Source organism: Lutra lutra, chromosome 12, assembly GCF_902655055.1.
Source record: "Lutra lutra chromosome 12, mLutLut1.2, whole genome shotgun sequence".
In the NCBI taxonomy this organism is placed as follows: Eukaryota; Metazoa; Chordata; class Mammalia; order Carnivora; family Mustelidae; genus Lutra; species Lutra lutra.
The window spans coordinates 84721316-84739475 of NC_062289.1; the positions used below are offsets into that span (position 1 = coordinate 84721316).

The 18160-nt window shown below is 48.6% G+C and overlaps 1 protein-coding gene across 2 annotated transcripts in view; it reads right to left on the minus strand.

Annotated features, from left to right (window-relative positions):
* Window positions 1-600: 600 nt before the first annotated feature.
* The window catches only part of CFAP251 (cilia and flagella associated protein 251), a 66387-nt gene continuing 48827 nt past the window's right edge, over window positions 601-18160 (minus strand). For both annotated transcript variants that reach the window (XM_047698381.1, XM_047698379.1), the window contains exons 19-21: window positions 4116-4344; window positions 2852-2953; window positions 601-862 (exon numbers count right to left, since the gene is read on the minus strand). In XM_047698381.1, coding sequence (XP_047554337.1) covers window positions 726-862; window positions 2852-2953; window positions 4116-4344 — 468 coding nt within the window. In that variant the 3' untranslated portion in view covers window positions 601-725. The remainder of the gene's footprint in view (window positions 863-2851; window positions 2954-4115; window positions 4345-18160) is intronic.

Genomic DNA, 18160 nt, shown 5'->3' on the forward strand with positions numbered 1-18160 from the left:
CTGCTAACGTGTTTTGAAGCCCAGTGGAAAATGAGGCAGCGAATGTCCCCCCGCCCCCCGCTGGTTTTGTTGGGGGGGCGTTGTGGGGGAGGGGGAGGCTCACAGACTCTAGTCGGTGAGTTCTACCCTCTGTGGGGCCGGCCAGGTGGTTTCTGGCCCAGGTGCAGCACGCAGGGCCCCAGGGGACTTTTTTGCATTCTTTCTGGCAGTTGCCACTGGGGCTAAGCATGGCCAGTGATGCTCTTCCGTAACGGCCACACACAACCGCTTAAGTGTTTTGCTGATAAGAACCCAGAAGCAGGGACTCTCAGGAACCCAGAGCACCCCCGCATCCCCCTTCCTCCCTAGTCAAACCGCAGGTAGGGGTGACCCACAAGAGGTCTAAGGTTTAGGTGGCCCTCGAGGGCCATACGTGTCCCTAGGACCAGCCCACCTCCAGGTCCTTTCCAACTGTGCTCTGGTAGCATTGCCTTACATTAGGCAGAGAGACGGGCCAGGGGACCCAGCCGCCACATACATCCCGCTGCCTATGTGTTTCTTGCCTCCACCCACTTTCCTATTTCAGAAACAGTGGAATGTCCAACTTTGTGAATTCCATTGCTTAACAGAAATTTGCTTTTAATGTCTAAATGTTCCAAAGATTAGAGTGGGGGCAGGGAAATGCAGGGAAAGCAGTGCCTCTTGGTGGGAGGAAAATATCCCGCACACACAAAGTCTTTTGTGCTTCAAACATTCTTTACAGCTTCACTGACCATAGGATCTTGTCTGAAATCTTGTGAAATGGTTAGGCCAAGAATGTCCGTCGTGAATATTTCTGCAGTGATTTCGTCTGGAAGTTCTTCTTCAAGGCAGATTTCTGAACCTAGCCAAACAAGAAAAGAAAACAAATGCTTTCATAACAATTAGGTTTCTAACTTAGAAGCATTTTCCAAAAATACAAGGAACCTATACTAGACAAAAGTGAGAGGTGCTTTGTGCTACGGTTTGGCTGTGAGTTCTTAAAAACCCCTGGGTGGAAATTGGCTGAAATCCCTTCTTTACGGTTTGGAGCACTGTTACCAAATCTCTGTGAACTCCATTGGAAAGCCTTAACCACGTGGTTTGGTTGATTTATGTGTAACAACTGGGAGCATTGCATCCTGAGGTCCCACTACACAAGGAACGGGGGAGGGGAGCTTGGAGGCTGGAAATGACCCACGGGATACTGGAGTCTAGAACTGTCTGAGATCAGGAACCCTGTTTAATGTGAGACAGGGGATGAACAATGAAGCAGAAGGAGGAGCATCGGGGTGGCTCAGTAGGTTAAGCATCTGCCTTCAGCTTGGGTCATGATCTCGGGGTCCTGGAATTGAGTCCCACGTCAGGTTCCCTGTTCAGTGAGGAGTCTGCTTCTCCCTCTCCCTCTGCCTCTTCCCCTGCTTGTGCTGTCAAATAAATAAATAAAATCTTGGGGGCGCCTGGGTGGCTCAGTGGGTTAAGCCGCTGCCTTCGGCTCAGGTCATGATCCCAGGGTCCTGGGATCGAGTCCCGCGTCGGGCTCGCTGCTCAGCAGGAAGCCTGCTTCCCTTCCTCTCTCTCTGCCTGCCTCTCTGCCTACTTGTGATCTCTCTCTGTCAAATAAATAAATAAAATCTTTAAAAAAATAAATAAATAAATAAATAAATAAATAAAATCTTTAGAAAAAAAAAGCCACCTCCAGCTATCTGAAGTCTTCACGAGGTTGTTTGAAAAAAGAAAGAAAGAAAGAAAGAAAGAAAAAAGGGAGGCAGAGGGAGAAGGAAGCCTGGCAAGGGGTCGGTAATGGCGGCGGCTCGGACCGCCACGGGGCGTCAGGCAGCATCTGGGGCTTGGCAGTGGGGACACCCTCGTGGGCCCGGGAGAACTGCTTATTTTAATTTTTTAAAAAATACTTTATCGGGCGCCTGGGTGGCTCAGTGGGTTAAAGCCTCTGCCTTGGGCTCACCTCATGATCCCAAGGTCCTGGGATGGAACCCCGCATCAGGCTCTCTGCTCAGTGGGAAGCCCGCTTCCCCCCCACCCACCGCCCCACTGCCTCTCTGCCTACTTGTGATCTCTGTCAATAAATAAACAAAATCTTTAAAAATATATATTTTATGTATTTATTTCAGAGAGAGAGAGAGAGAGAGAGAGAGCATGAGCAGGGGGAGGGGCAGAGGGGGGAGGGAGAAGCGGAGTCCCAGCTGAGCAGAGAGCCCGATGCAGGACTCAACCCCAGGACCCTGGATCATGACATGAGCCAAAGGCAGACGCTTCACCAGCCAAACCCCCAGCTGCCCCTCGGGAGAGTGGTTTAGACTGGATTCTCCAGCACTTAAATTCACAAGCCCAACTTCAGGTCCATTGCCCTCCCTTGGGTGGACTAAAGAAGGAGGTGGGCCATCCTCCGGCAGGAGGGGAGAGGAGGGTGAGCTTTAGGAACTTCCAAGACCTGGTGGCTTGAAGCCGGGCTGATGCTTGCTTGTTGACTTGTCCCTACTCGAGTTCCCGACAATGCCTCTCGCAAAACACCTTCCAGGCTGTATCTTCTCATGGTCAGGACTCACGCACCCCAGCCGGAAAGATGGAGACCGGGTCCGTGGAACTAAGGGAACGTGCGAGCAGAAGGCACCGAGGATGGACCGCACATGGTAACAAAGGCTTTCATCTCTCAGACATGACCACCGCCCGCTGGTCCTTTCATAACTTATTCATGGTGGGTCCCCAGCTGACTTTGCTGTGGGCACAGTATTAAGGAGAGAGGCTTGCACCAGTCAAGAGAAATAAATGCACTTAGGTCTCCAACAAATTGGGGAGCCACGGCTGCACACCCAGGCAGAGCCAGCCACAGTACCTTTGACGGAGGAGGCCACGGGCTCGGATTTCCACCCCTCAGGGTTCAGTCCAAACAGGGTAGCGAAGCAGTCAGACATCTCCTCTTCAGTCATGTGCTCACCTGAGTAAAGTAGAGGAAAAAGTGTCCATTCAGCTCCCGGGACGACGCCTCACGTCAGAGCTTAGCATCATCATCCCGAGGTCTTAAAGAGAATTACTCCACGATTTCCTTTTCTTGAGACACAGAAACAATCTACGGGGTCCCATGTCACTGTCATATATCCTTTCTCATGTTGGGGTGAAGAACGGAGCTCCCAGAAGGGGAAGACTGTTGGGGCTCGTAAGGAGAAAGAAGACAACTTTCTTTCTTTTTTTTTTTTTTTTTAAAGATTTTATTTATTTGACAGAGTTCACAAGTAGGCAGAGAGGCAGGCGGTGGGGGGGGGGAGAAGAAGGCTCCTCGCTGAGCAGAGAGCCCGATGCGGGGCTCGATCCCAGGACCCTGGGATCATGACCTGAGCCAAAGGCAGAGGCTTTAACCCACTGAGCCACCCAGGCGCCCCAGAAGACAACCTTCTGATAAAGGCCACGTTCAGCTTCATTTCCCCTTCCCTCACGCCAGGACCACCAGTCTGACGGAGAGGAAGAAAGCCTACCTGACTTCCTCATGTACAATAATGAGGAAAACAGTGGGGAAAAACGGAAAATTTTACATTGGTGTTCTTTTACCTCACCATTGCGTCCCAATGTCATCGCAGCCCAGTGACACTGGTGGCTCACCCTTTCGCTCCCCTTTTACAAGTGAGGATACTGATCCTCATGGGGGTTCAGCAAGTTGGGGCATAAATCACATTCTTAGGGACCCAGGATGGCACCCTTCCCATCACCCTGAGTTTGCCAGCTCTACGGACCAGCAGGTAGCATCCCTCATGGTTGAAACCGTGGTTTTGGGGGGAGGCAGACATCCCCCCCCAATTAAAGATGCCAGGGGGTCTGCCGCCCCCCCAAAACAACTCCTCTCCAGTGGCAACAGCCCAATGGTGTGATAAGAAACTCCCTATTGGGGCGCCTGGGTGGCTCAGCAGGTTAAGCGTCTGCCTTCGGCTCGGGTCATGATCTCAGGGTCCTGGAATCGAGCCCCACATCGGGCTCTCTGCTCAGCGAGGAGCCTGCTTCCCCTCCCACGCCCTCTGCCTGCCTCTCTGCCTACTTGTGATCTGTCTGCCAAATAAATAAATAAAATCTTAAAAAAAAAAAAAGAAACTCCCTATTTATGGATTTACCTTTCGTTAGAAGCAGATTCAGGAAATCTTCTCTTCGTATGGCCTTCTTTCCTTTTGAATTGGTAAAACCAAGAATGTCAAAGCTCTCCTGGATCCCGCGCATGGTGTTACCGAAAGGTGGCCTGTGATTGAGGTAAACTTTGAAGAAATCTGGTAAGTTGATTTTGTCAATTAGCTTTCCAGTGTCCACATATTCACTAAATCTGACTTCATTAAACATATCTTCAATCTAGGGAAGAGGGTTAAAAAAAAAAAAGACCACGGTGAGCAGGAGAGGCACTTCGGGGGCATCTGGGTGGCTGTCTCGGTTGGTGGGGTGTCCAGCTCTTGGTTTGGGCTCAGGCTGTGATCTCTGGGTTACAAGATCAAGCCCTGTGTTGGGTCCTGTGCTCCACATGGAGTGAGTCTGGTTGTCCCTCTCCCCCCACACCGTCCTCCCCGCCACACTCACTCTCGCTCTCTAAAATAAATAAGTAACACCTTTTTTTAAAAAAAAGAAAAGACACCTTTAAAAAACATATTTCAAAAAAAAAAGACACCTTGCTATATTTCTAAAAATTGGACAGTAACAGACAGATGTTTATAGTTAGCTGAAAACCTGTCTGTTGAGGGTTGCTTATATCCCCCAAGAAAAAGATGTTGATGTCCTCACCCCCAGGAGCTCAGAATGTGACTTTCTTTAGAAACAGGGCCATGGGGGCGCCTGGGTGGCTCAGTGGGTTAAGCCGCTGCCTTCGGCTCAGGTCATGATCTCAGGGTCCTGGGATCGAGTCCCACATCGGGCTCTCTGCTCAGCGGGAAGCCTGCTTCCCTCTCTCTCTCTCTCTGCCTTCCTCTCTGTCTACTTGTGATCTCTCTCTGTCAAATAAATAAATAAAATCTTTAAAAAAAAAATTAAAAAAAAAGAAACAGGGCCATGGCAGCCATAATTAGTAAAGATGAGATCATACTGGGGTGGGATGGGCCTTTAATCCATTGTGAATGGTGTCCTTATAAGAGAGGGGAGAGACACAGGGAGGGGACAGCCATGTGATGACAGAGGCAGGGAGTGGAATGATGCTGTTTCAAGCCCAGGGCTGCTAGTGGCCAGCAGAGGCTGGAGGAGGTGAGGAAGAAGGGAGGATTTCAGAGCACGCCCCTGCTGACAAGTGGATTTATCCTATAAGAGGATACATGTCTGTTGTTTGAAGCCACCAGGGTGTGATGCCTTGTTAACAACCCTAAGACAGCTGGCCAGTTTTTCAATCCTATCAGCACTATTACTTACCTACCCATCTCATAGTGTTTCAACTACTTCCTTGCTTTGGCAAATAGAGCTTAATTTCATTTAGAAGGCAGAATCCTCACAAACTTGGAAATTATAAGAACAAGCAAATAATTCCATGTGAAACTCAAATATAGGACCAAGGGCCCTAGTAAATTTCAATTAACTGCACCATGATTCTTGTTTTCTTTCCTCTCTTTTCCATTTTCAGTGTGCAATATTTTATATATACAAAAGATCACATGGAACTTATGGGATTTGATTAAAAGATGAACACATAAGAAGCCATCATTCATTGATTCATTCATATCAACAAAATTGATAAATCTTTAGGTAGAATAACCAAGAAAAAAAAAAAGAAAAAGAGAAAAGACTCAAAATACTAAAATTGGGACTAAAAGAGGGGATACCAGTACCAACTTTTCAGAAATAAAAAGGAGGGTAGCTCTTTCTGCCCACAGATCTTGTCTTTGTGCTTTAATAAAACCACCTTTTTTGCACCAAATAAAGTATGAGCAACAGCCTGTCAACAGGATAACTTAGACGAAATGAACCACATTCCTAGAAAGAAACAAACAACCAAAACTGACTCAAGAAGAAATAGAAAATCTGAATAGACCTATAACAAGTGAAAAGATTGAATTGGTAATTTTAAAACTTCCACAAAGAGGAGTGCCTGGCTGGCTCAGTCAGAAGAGCATGTGACTTGATCTTAGGGTTGTGAGTTGGGCCCCACGTTGGGTGTAGAGATTGCTTAAAACAACAACAACAAAAGAACCTTAAAAATTTTTTTTCCACGAAGGAAAGCCAAAGACGAGATGACTTCACTGGTGAATTCTAACAAATACTTAAAAAATACCAATTCTCCACAAGCTTTCCCAAACACAGAAGAAAAGGGAACACTTCCCAATTCATTCAATGAGGACTGCTTCCTGATTTGGAAATTCATTATGCATTTGCCAAGTTTTCTAGAATGAGAAAAGGGTACTGACCCGTCTATGGATTCGAAGGAAAATGTGGTGCCCTTTAGTGCAAGTCTCCAATGGGTCTCCTTAGGGAACTGGCAGAATGAGAGAAAGGGAGAAATATAAAAACAAACAAAACCCCTCCTCAGTGTCCTCCTCCTCTCTCTCTCTGCACTATTTTTGTACCATGCATACTGCAGTCAGCTGAAATTCAGAAACCCAAGTTATGTCTGGCAAAGGGCTAAAAATTAGTAACTTATTTTAATATTTACATTTTAAACTGATACATTTCCAATAAATTGTGGGGCTTGGAATTTTACGAGAGAATATGAGTCATAGAAAAGTGGGAAATATTTTTATTTCCCCTGAACATGAACTCAGTTTTGGTTTGTAGGAATAAATCAGGAACTGAATCTATATTTGTATACAACATTTATCAATAGGTAACCAATTTTTCCCTGTCCACTACATTTTAGTAAACAAAAATTGGAAGAACACCCGTTTGAACCTACACCAAATATCAGCTAGTCTGGGGCACCCTAGTGCCTTGGTCTGGCCCCAAGTATCAAGAAGAAAATGGGGCGTCTGGGGGGGCTCAGTGGGTTAGGCCTCTGCTTTTGGCTCAGGCCCCGCATCGGGCTCTCTGCTTGGCAGGGAGCCTGCTCCCTCCCCACCCCCACCCACCTCTCTGCTACTTGTGACCTCTTTCTCTGTCAAATAAATAAATAAAATCTTTAAAAAAAAAAAAAAGAAGAAGAAAATAAAAGTCTTTTGCAGTCCAACCAACCAACCGTAATTTCTGTGAAAGATTTCAGGTACTTTCTTTCCATTCCCCTCCCATGCATACAAAATATATATGTATATGTTTTGCAAAATTCTCATCACATATGTACAAAACTTTGTATCCTGTTTTTTCCCCCTCAAACACTGTATCTTAGCGATCAGTATTTAGATTAGTACTTAGATTAGCATTTTCTTTCTTTTTTTTTTTTTAAAGATTTTATTTTTTTTTTGACAGAGACAGAGATCACAAGTAGGCAGAGAGGCAGGGAGAGAGAGAAGGAAGCAGGCTCCCTGCTGAGCAGAGAGCCAGATGTGGGGCTCAATCTCAGGCCCCTGGGATCACGACCTGAGCTGAAGGCAGAGGCTTTAACCCACTGAGCCACCCAGGTGCCCCTAGATTAGTATTTTCAAAGAAGCCATTTATTTTCAATGTAACATTCTAGGAATGGTCTTTCTTTTTTCTTCAAGATTTTATTTATTTATTTGACAGAGAAAGACACAGCAAGAGAGGGAACACAAGCAGGGGGAGTGGGAGAGGGAGAAGTGGGCTTCCCGTGGAGCAGGGAGCCCGATGCGGGACTCGATCCCAGGACCCTGGGATCATGACCTGAGCCAAAGGCAGATGCTTAAGATTGAGCCACACAGGGGCCCCTAGGAATGGTCTTTAGACATAACGTCATTGGTTACAGATACGAATAAACTTTAAATAATACTACATAAGTAACTTTAAGTGGTAACATTTTCAATTGGAGCACTTAGTTTATATTATGTACAATTGCAAGTTATGTATAATTTTATGTATATATAAAACACTACCCAGGATAATATTATTTCGTTTTTTTACTGTATTAATTATAATTGTATTATAAACATGTGCTACTATTTAACTATGAGCCAATAGAGACTAGGGCTCAAAGTTTGATCATTGATGGTACACCTAGGTTCAAATCCTGACTTTCCCACTTTCTTTCTGAACTGACTCTCAGTTTCCTCATCTTGAAAAAGGGGGTAACGGAATTTTGAATGTATTTATTTGAATGTATTTAAGGTGCTAAACATTAATGCTTAATACATTGTAAGCTCTCAAAAGGCGGTAACTATTCTGGTGATTATTATACTGTCTATGCCCTTGCTAATTACGACCCATGTAATTATTATATAAATTATAATTTATAGTTACATAAAGTATATGTACGACTTATAATTACATAAATAATATACATGATAAATATGAATTATAAACGTCATACACTATTTAACTCAATTCCGAAATAGAAGACTAACCCAAAAACAACAAAAAGGAGCTCCAAAGCGGGAGTTACTCATACCCAGAGTGTTCCGGAGACCTCAGCGAACATTCTCAGCACAAACGGAGCAGGTGATTCACCTCTTTACCCTCTTTTCCCATGCGACTGATCAAGGATCACTGCTTGAAAAGCACCGAGTTGGCAGTTAGGGCACCCTTGACATCTCTTTCCCGAGCCTCCTTTGCAAGCGTGAGCTGAAAAGGCAGACTTCACTACATGTCAGGGAGAGGAGCCCCGGAGACAGAATGGAACGCTGCGAGCCTTCCCCATGCCCCAGTGCGAGGCCGGCTGGGGAGGATGGAGGCTCCCGCCACCCTGCCCCGAGTGCCATGCTTGGCTTCAGCCAGGCCTCTTATCGGCATTCTGGCCCTTCCTCCGCAAAGGCTGTGTTTCATTTGATTCACTCGAGCAGCTTAAAACATTGGGGCCCCTTCCCAGAGATCCTGATTTCATTCATCGAGGGTGGGGGCGGGGAGTATAACTAGTCATATTTTTTAAAAGCTTCCCAAGGGGATCTGAATGTACAGCCAGGGTTGAGAAGCACGGCTTCAAATCAGGGGTGCTCAAGCTTTGTCAGGGGATCAACAGGAACAGGAGGGCTTATTTTAAAAAACACTGCAGGTCTGGCCCCAGAGTTTCTGATTCAGTGAGTCTGGTGTTGGCGGGGGGGGGGGGGGGGGGGTCGGGGTGCAGAGAGTCTGCCTTTCTTAACAAGTCTCCAGGTGAGGCCAGCGCTGCTGGCTTGGCCGGGAGGGGCACCTCTTTGGGAACAACTGCTCTTAGACCACAGAGCTTGGGCAGAGGGAAGACACCAGCCCCCAGAAGAATCGGGACCTGGCTTGGGGTGCTCAGTAGAGAGGTGCATTGTAGGGACCCAGAGAAGTAACAAAGGAAACGAAACAAAGCACACGATGCAGGCACAAGGGAGGTCGTGGGAGAATTTTTCTTAAAATACACGAAAGTCTTCTTTAAAATAACCACTTGCGGGCACCTGGGTGGCTCAGTTGGTTAAGTGACTGCCTTCAGCTCAGGTCATGATTCTGGGGTCCTGGGATCGAGTCCCACATCAGGCTCCCCCTGCCTGCTTCTCCCTCTTCTGCCTGCTACTCCCCACTCCCCATCTTGTGCTCTCTCTGTGTCAAATAAATAAATAAAATCTTTAAATAAATAAATAAAATAACCACTTGCTGCCCTCGTTGTTTTAGTTCAGTTTAGTAGTGGTAACTGAGCATTTGGTTCCGTGCTAGGTGAATGGAAAGCAAGCCACTTAATTATGATGAGAACAGCCCTGCACTCTAGGACTTATCAGGCGGCAAATATTTATTAAACACCTGCTAGGTGCCAAGCCCTGGTCTGGGCCCTGTGAAGAGACAACGTACACGGAGAGTGAACCAAAAGGAAGGTCTTTCACTGCAGTTTGGTTCTCAGCCCTGGCTGCCCGCGAAGCACCCCTGGGGGGCTTTCCTCACCAGCTGAGCCCAGACTCCACTCCTAGATTCACTGCTCAGAAGGGCGGCCCAGGTACCGGCACGAGTGACTTAATCCGTTTGGATTCCGCCGCTCTCAGACCTCTCAGACCTTTGGTGACAAATGCAGGCGCTTGGCTGCAGAAGCCCTCAGCACGGTGGGCCTCGGAAGGCCTCATGGAGGAGGTGGATGGGGAGGACGGCCATCGAGGATCCAGCCAGTCTAAGGTGAGGGGGAGCACGTGTGAGGAGGGGGCGTGAGCGGGGGCTGAGAAGCTCCCCCCAAGCCCCTCCCACATCTCCTGTCACTGTTGGAACCACCAGCGACAAATGAAGCAGCTTAAAGCACGCAAGCTGGTCTCCTTGTTCTCAAGGTCAGAAGTCTGCCATGGGTCTGAAGAGCCTACATCAAGGTGTGCATGGGGCTGCATTCTTTCTGGAAGCTCTAGTGGAGAATCTGCTTGTGTTGCCCTTCAGTTTCTAGAGGTGCCACTGTTCCTTGGCCCTTGGCCCTTCCATCTTCAAAGCCAGCAGCCTCATCACGAGCTCTGGCGTCTCTTTCCCTTCTCATGCCTCCTCCTCTGACCCTGACTTCTTGGCTCCCTCTTCTAAAGACCCTTGTGATTACACCCGGTCCGCCAGATTATCCAGGATAATCTCCCATCTCAAGATCCTTAATTTAATCATACTTGTGACATCCTCTTGCCACGTGAGGTAGTGTATTCACAGGTTGTAGGAATGAAGACACAGACCCCTCAGGGGGGCATTATCCCTCCTGCCACCCTGCTGGCGGGTCGGGATTCTCATGAGGCACCGAGGACCTTGGTGCTATCGGCAGGTCAGAAGCAGCACACCGGCAGGGTTCGTGTGGGACTTCCAGAATTAGGCGATTTCATATAGAAATCTAGCTTTCAGGGGCACCTGGGTGGCTCAGTGGGTTAAGCCTCTGCCTTCGGCTCTCGTCATGATCTCAGGATCCTGGGATAGAGTCCCGCATCAGGCTCTCTGCTCAGCAGGGAGCCTGCTTCCCTCCTCTCTCTCTGCCTGTCTCTCCACTTGTGATCTCTGTCTGTCAAATAAATAAATAAAATCTTAAAAAAAAAAAAAAGAAATCTAGCTTTCAGACTTCTCTTGGAAAGTCGGAGTCGTCTGATGATGGTAGGCCTGCATTTCCAGACACAGACCTGAGAAGAAACCATCCCCGTTAGAGAGAGGTGTTCTCTGGCAGGGACACCATGGTATCCAGGCAAGGGGGCCCCCTTGGTTAACCCCCTCCTCAAAGGAGTCTTGGGGCCATAGGAGGTCCCCACCTAGATGCCCTGCCCTCCATCACAGACCATGCTCTGGGAACCCGGAACCCCAGGACTACCCCCCATCCCCAAATAACCCAAGCCCACTTCCAGGGCCTGCAGGTCTCCTGAAGTCATCCTCCGAGAGGGACCTGCACTGTGACCATGCCCATGGGGCTGAAGGCTGGCCAAGGAGGGAGCCGGGCGGGAAGACAGGCAGTCATCACTGGCCTGGCCCTCCTCAGGCCACCCACCCAAGTGGGAAACGCAAGGAGCCCCAGAATTTTGAAGGAGACCAAGTCAGAGGGAGAACTGTCAGGGCAGAGTATTAACAGCTTGCTGCTTGGTTTTTAACTTCTCAGGCTTAGCCACGCGGTGCCTGGGCTTCTGCGGGCCCTGCTGTGTGGCCCGTGACAGAAGGGAGACCCGGTCCTGGTGGCCTGGGTCCCCTTGCTCAGGCTTGTTTTACTCTGCCTCGGCCATTCACTCCCATGGCAGCAGGAAGCCACCGATGGCCTTAGCACCGTTTTCTACTCACGCTTTCTAGCCTCCCTGTGAGGCAGAGAGGAACACACGACATTTGAGCGCAGTCCTCCCTGGGTGGACAAGCAGGCTGCTGGCGGCTGGCACGACTCTGTTTCTCTTGTGCTGGTTTCTTGGGCTCGCATGGCCGGGAGGACTCTCCGCCGGCTCAGGACCCCCACCCCGGTGCCCCGCCCCAGGGTGCCTTCTAGCGCAGCCCCAGCAGACGAGGAGCCGAGGAGCCCACTGTCTCCGTGCGTGTCCTCACCGGGGACCCTCACCTGGGGCCCCGGGCAGGGAAGGAGGGCGCTGGGCTGGGCTGGGCTGGCCCAGCAGCCCCGCCACACACTCGCATCTGGAGACACCTCCGCTATTTATGCTGGGCTCCGTGACTCACGGCCGCTCCCTGCTTCCTCCAGGAACTATATTTGGACAGCGGCTGTCTTTCTCCAGGAGTGAGACGGGCCACACCCACGGGACCCAGTGGCAGGGTCAGGCCACCCTTGGTGCTTGGCCTCCGAGCTCGCTCTCTCCCTGCTGTCTGCAGTGAGGGGGGCCCAGAAAAGAGAGCACCGCCCACTCAGGAGTCCCTTGGGAGGACCTTCCCCCAGGCCCTCATCAGAGCCCCGGGGTCAAACGCTTCAGGCTCTCCCTTCAGGAAACAGCTTTAAAATCTAAATGTCAAGGGGCACCTGGGTGGCTCAGTGGGTTAAAGCCTCTGCCTTCGGCTCAGGTCATGGTCCCGGTGTCCTGGGATCGAGCCGCACATCGGGCTCTGTGCTCCGCAGGGAGCCTGCTTCCACCTCTCTATCTGTCTGCCTCTCTGCCTACTTGTGATCTCTGTCTGTCAAATAAATAAATAAAATCTTAAAAAAAAAAAATCTAAATGTCAAGTCCTCCAGCTTGTCCCAGACCCACAGTCAAGGGTTTGTCAATCAAGCGCTCACCGCTCTTCAAAGTCCTGCTTCCTTGTAGCTACCCAGAAACATGCACCCAGAAACTGGTTCAAGCCAAGAAATAGAGACCAATCTGGCCGTTCCTCGAACATGGGAGTTATTGATACGGCAATTCTACCCCCTAGGTACGGAGGCACGAGAAATTAAAACCCAGCTCTTGTACACAAATATTCATAGCGGCATTACTCATAAGAGCCGAAACGTGGAAACCACCCAAATGTCCATCATTCGATGAATGAAAAAACGCGACACATCCATATGAAAGAACGGAATATTATTCAGTTACAAAGAGGAAGGAAGCGTGGACACCTGCTACAACCCGGAGGAAACTTGCAAACGTGATTCTCCCGTGAGGGAAGCCAGACACAAAAGACCGCATAGTGCCATGAGGCCATCGCTATGAAATGTCGAGAACAGGCAAATGCATAGAGGCAGGAAGGAGACGGGTGGGTGCCGGAAGCGGGGAGGTGGGAGTGGGGACCGTATTTGGTGGGTCACTGTATTACGTGCGCTAATGGGTATGGGGTTTCTTTTTGGGGTAGTAACATGCTCTGGGATTAGACAGCGGTGACGGCTGCACAACTCTGTGAACCAAAAGCCATTTCAAATGCATGAACTGTAGGGGATGGGATAGAGCTCCGCAAAAGTTGTCAAAAAGAAAGAAAAATAATGGGAGGTGAAGTCTTGGCAAAGGCAAGTAACAAAGCAAATACCACTCGTATTTTTTTGAATATGTTTTCCACCACCACTATGACCTATCCTGCTACAATCATAAAACCAATAAAGATTAGTACATGCTTGTTATAAAAAAATTCAAGCAAAGATATATAAAGAGAAAAGAGATATAAAACGAAATAAAATGCCCTATAATTCCCCACCCTCAGCTATATTTTTATAGCTGATTTTTAGGGGTTCAATGTCGCGATTTTTAGGGGTTTTTTTTCCTTGTTCGCACTAACGCGTACGTGTAGAAACAGAACCTGGGAAGCCCCACTTCCCCATCTGTAAAATCGAGACCATAAAGGCATCTCCCTGCCAGGAGGGTTAGACACCAGTGGGGTCGGCATAAAACTGGGCGTGTGGCGAGAGCCCCAGAGAGAAGGGCGTGGTTGTTGCTGGTGGTGCTGGTGTTATTATGGTATTGTCATCCCCTGCACTCTTTTTTTAGCGGTTGCGCGGCATTTCGGGATTTCTTTCTTTAAATGCATTAAAGTGTAAACAACGGAAATTGTTTTGTCTTACCCTGATCTCTCTGCAGGGGCACACACTGCTCCCTGGTATAGGGGCTCTCAGCTGACCGGAAGTCCTCCCTAGAGCGGTGGGCCACAGAAGGATCTCCTGACATTTCTGTTTCAGAGCAAACCCAACATGTTGAGGGCTTCTTTTCTACGTGCAAATCTCCCAATTCCCATGGGGTCTTGATCGGGGCAGACACTGTGCCCATGACCACTGGTTCGGATTTCTTCTCCTTGCATGGGGAAAGCTGTGCTGGTTGGCCACGGGCCCTCCATCCCAGCTGGGACCACGGTTTAGCCACAAGATTAGCACAAACGGCTTTGGGAGGATTTGTTTGTTTATCTTCCTGGGTTTTGTTGTAGATACAAAAGCAACACAAGCCACATGCTTGTAGCTAAGAAAAATTAAAACATTACAGAACTGTATATTGTAAGCCCCCTTCCCCATATAACCACAACTGTCTTCTAAGGAGGGTAGAAACTACTAAATGGGTAATTTTTCATTTATAGACCCTCAAGATGGGGTTGCGTTGCAGGTTTGGACACAGAAGCTAAGAAGAGCCAAACTGCCGTGGCTAACACAAGGAGAACGTGGCGTTCCTGGGCGTGCACCAGGACAGAGGGGGAGCAGAGCACTGAGTCGTGTGTGGGATGAAGGCCAGCAAGGAAGCCCCTGTCAGAGTGACTGGCAGGACTGGGAGAAACGTCTAAAAGCAGTTTCTGGAACATTGCTGGGAAATCCAGGTCTGTGTCTCTTTCTGATGTTTCCCAAATTTTCAAGCAAGTTGTCTACCATGAGTGGGCTTTGTGTTTTTGTGGAAACTAAGGAATGAGCTGAGTGTCAGGTCTGGAATGACATGGGGTAGATAGAGTCTGCACACAACCATGGGAGCCCCCAGGGGAGCCCCAAAACCCTGACTCTCATGGACCAGAGCCAGGTTCCAACTGACACGGGCTTATGTGCACAAAGTGGGAAGTAAAAATTCTCCCAAAGCCCACCCCTCAGAAGTCAATGTTGTTAAGCATTTGGGGCGTGGTCTTTCAGAGTTTTGCTAGGCATGTACAAATATCTAAATTATTATTAATGAAATGAGCTCATGATTTACACATGGTTTTGTGACTTGCCCTTTTCCCTTCAATCACAAATCCTGTATGTGCTTTTTGAGTCAAAAAACGTTGGTCATGGGGCACCTGGGTGGCTCAGTGGGTTAAAGCCTCTGACTTTGGCCCAGATCATGGTCTCAGGGACCCAGGATCGAGCCCTGCCTGCATTGGGCTCTCTGCTCCCCCTGCTTGGGCTCTTTCTCTCTTTGTCAACTATATAAATAAAATCTTTACCAAAAAAAATTTTTTTTAAAGTTAAGTGATTGTTTATTCCTCTCTAAATATTCCTAAATAACACTAAGTTCCTGAATCTATCAAATGCTACCGCTGATTACCCTGAAATCAAATAATAATGTCAGGGATTCTCCTTCCCTTGTTGTCTTTGTGCCAGATCTGACCAAAGCCCATCACTCCCTCCTTCCCTCACTCACTCATCTGAACAACATTTGCAGAGTGTCCCTTATGTGAACACTTGCCAGACACACCCCTCTCTGCTCACATTTATAGAACTAAGTGGTGGGACGCCTGGGTGGCTCAGTTGGTTGAGCAGCTGCCTTCGGCTCAGGTCATGGTCCCGGCGTCCTGGGATCGAGTCCCGCATCGGGCTCCTTGCTTGGCGGGGAGCCTGCTTCTCCCCCTGCCTCTGCCTGCCATTCTGTCTGCCTGTGCTCGCTCTCTCTCCCTCTCTCTCTCTGACAGATAAATAAATAAAATCTTTAAAAAAAACAAAAAAAAAGAACTAAGTGGTGACACAACTGTTAATTCAACGTGAAAAGCTATCAGGATTAAACAATGAGAGCTCTGCAAGCAAAACAGAAACGTAGCCACCAGTAAGCAGAGAACCCATGTGACGCACAGGCAAGTCCCCAACAGGGCACTCCAGAGTCCTGCAGGAAAAGAAAATGATGAAGCTAGAAGATGAAACTTTGTCCCGTGTGTACGCAGCTGCAGAAAACCATGACGCCGAAGTTTTGGTTCCTTCTATCACATTACAAACCGTGCAAACAGTTCATTTCAAAAATGAAGATCTGTAAGTAGAGTAGGCGCTCCCCGACCACACTTTGGCTGTGTTATGCCCAAGTACAGTGCTCTGCAAAGGATGGGAGGGGTTAGGAATTTTCGGGGAGGGTTATATTCTTGTGTAATTTGGCTTCAATTTACCACACTGACTAGATTCAAAACCCCTAGGCAGTTAAATTGACGTAAGAGAAATATAAGTAACGTATAGCCTGGGTGGGGGGGGCACTGGTGTGAACCCCTGTGACTGTGTCTTTTATGGAACCAAGTGCTGAAGTATTCTACTAGCTCTGTGTCCTTCCTACGGCTTCTCAGGGGCGGGGGAACAGCTGCATCTTAACGGGAAATGTTTCATGAACCACAACGAAGCCTGAATTTGAAAGTTTCAAAGCCCTGAAGACGTTCTTATGGAAATCCCTATAAATCTAATGTGAAAACAAGAGACCAAAAAGTTTTTAGAAACAGACTCATCAGCTCGTGAGGTCTGCACACTGATGTGGCCACATCTGGGCCAGGGGCCTTTGGAAAACATCTCCAGAGCCTGAGTGTGTTTATTTAGGTGGACGGAAAACCATGGAGGCCAAGGGATTTATGAAGACCTCCCAGGGGGCACTGAAACTCTCCTTTGTGACAGAGAGGAGAGAGGTCTCCAACAGCCATTGGAAACCATACAATCGCCATTTCCACTTCTTTTTGTGTATAACTGAGGCTCGATGCCACTTTACATTTGCTGCAGACTAATGTTTTTTTCTGGGGACGGTTTACTCATCAGCAAGACCTGGAGAGGGTGTTAGGTCTTAGTATGTTTTGCCAATGACTGGGTGGCTGAGTACCTTCAATCACGGCACGAGCTTGCTTCTACAGGAAGCAGGAAAAGGCCGGTCACTCTGTGCCCTCCATCTGTCTGTAGCACCTTATGTGGCAGGTATGAGGGTCACAGAGGCTAAACACCAAGAATTCCCTTACCAGCCAAGCAGGACTGCAGAGGACGACTCATTTAAATGAGCTTAGGGCTGAAAATCAAGGATCCTGAAGGAGGGGTGCATGGCTGGCTGCCAGTAGAGCATGTGACTCTTGATCTCAGGGTTGTGAGTTTGAGCCCCACACTGGGTGTAGAGCTTACAAGAAAGAAGGAAGGAAGGACAGAAGGAAGGAAGGAGAGGGAGGGAAGGAAAGAGAGAGAGGGAGGGAGGGAGGAAGGAAGGAAGGGAGAAAGGAAAAGAAAAGAAAAAAATCCCTTAAAAAAATCCTGAATGAGAGGGGCGCCTGGATGGCTCAGTGGGTTGAGCCACTGCCTTCGGCTCAGGTCATGATCTCAGAGTCCTGGGATCGAGCCCCGCATCGGGCTCTCTGCTCGGCAGGGAGCCTGCTTCCTCCTCTCTCTCTCTGCCTGCCTCTCTGCCTGCTTGTGATCTCTCTCTGTCAAATAAATAAATAAAATCTTTAAAAAAAAAAAAATCCTGAATGAGAAAACTGCCATCAGTTTGATGACTTTCAGTCACTTATGCAAAGTGCCTTTACCAGATGAATCAAGGAAACTGGTTTTAGAAAGGAAATTGTGAACAAAGAACTGCACGGTCAGAGAAGCACTGGCCCCAAGGCTTTTCACAAGCTCACGTCCAGAGATGAGGACACGATGATGAAAACAATGATACTCGATGGGATTTTCCAAACGTTTAACACGCCGCGGCCTATGCTAAGTAGATGTGCAGTCACTCTTCAGTCACCTGTCCCACCACTCCCACTTCACAGATGAGGAAACAGAGACTTGGAGAAGTCAGGGACGCGACCCAATCGCGAGGCTGCCCAGTGGCTCCAGGCAGGGTTCGTCCCTGGGGCCACGTGACGCAGGAGGCCCTGCCTCCCTACACGGACGGCTTGAACCAGAGAGACATCTGATGCCCGCCCACAGGACATGCATGACGGTGAACCTGAGACACCTACAGGGGTGGAAGAGGGACCCTCACCCCGGCTAGATGACGGAGTAAGGGACACCCCAGTTCCAGAGGCCTCCCTGTGAAGTAGGAGTGTGTGGCACCTGCTTCAGAACAGGCCAAAGGTGCAGAGTAAGTTGGTGGGTCTGGATGTAACAGGAGCTGGTAATTGTTGAAGCTGACTGATGGGCACACGACAGTTT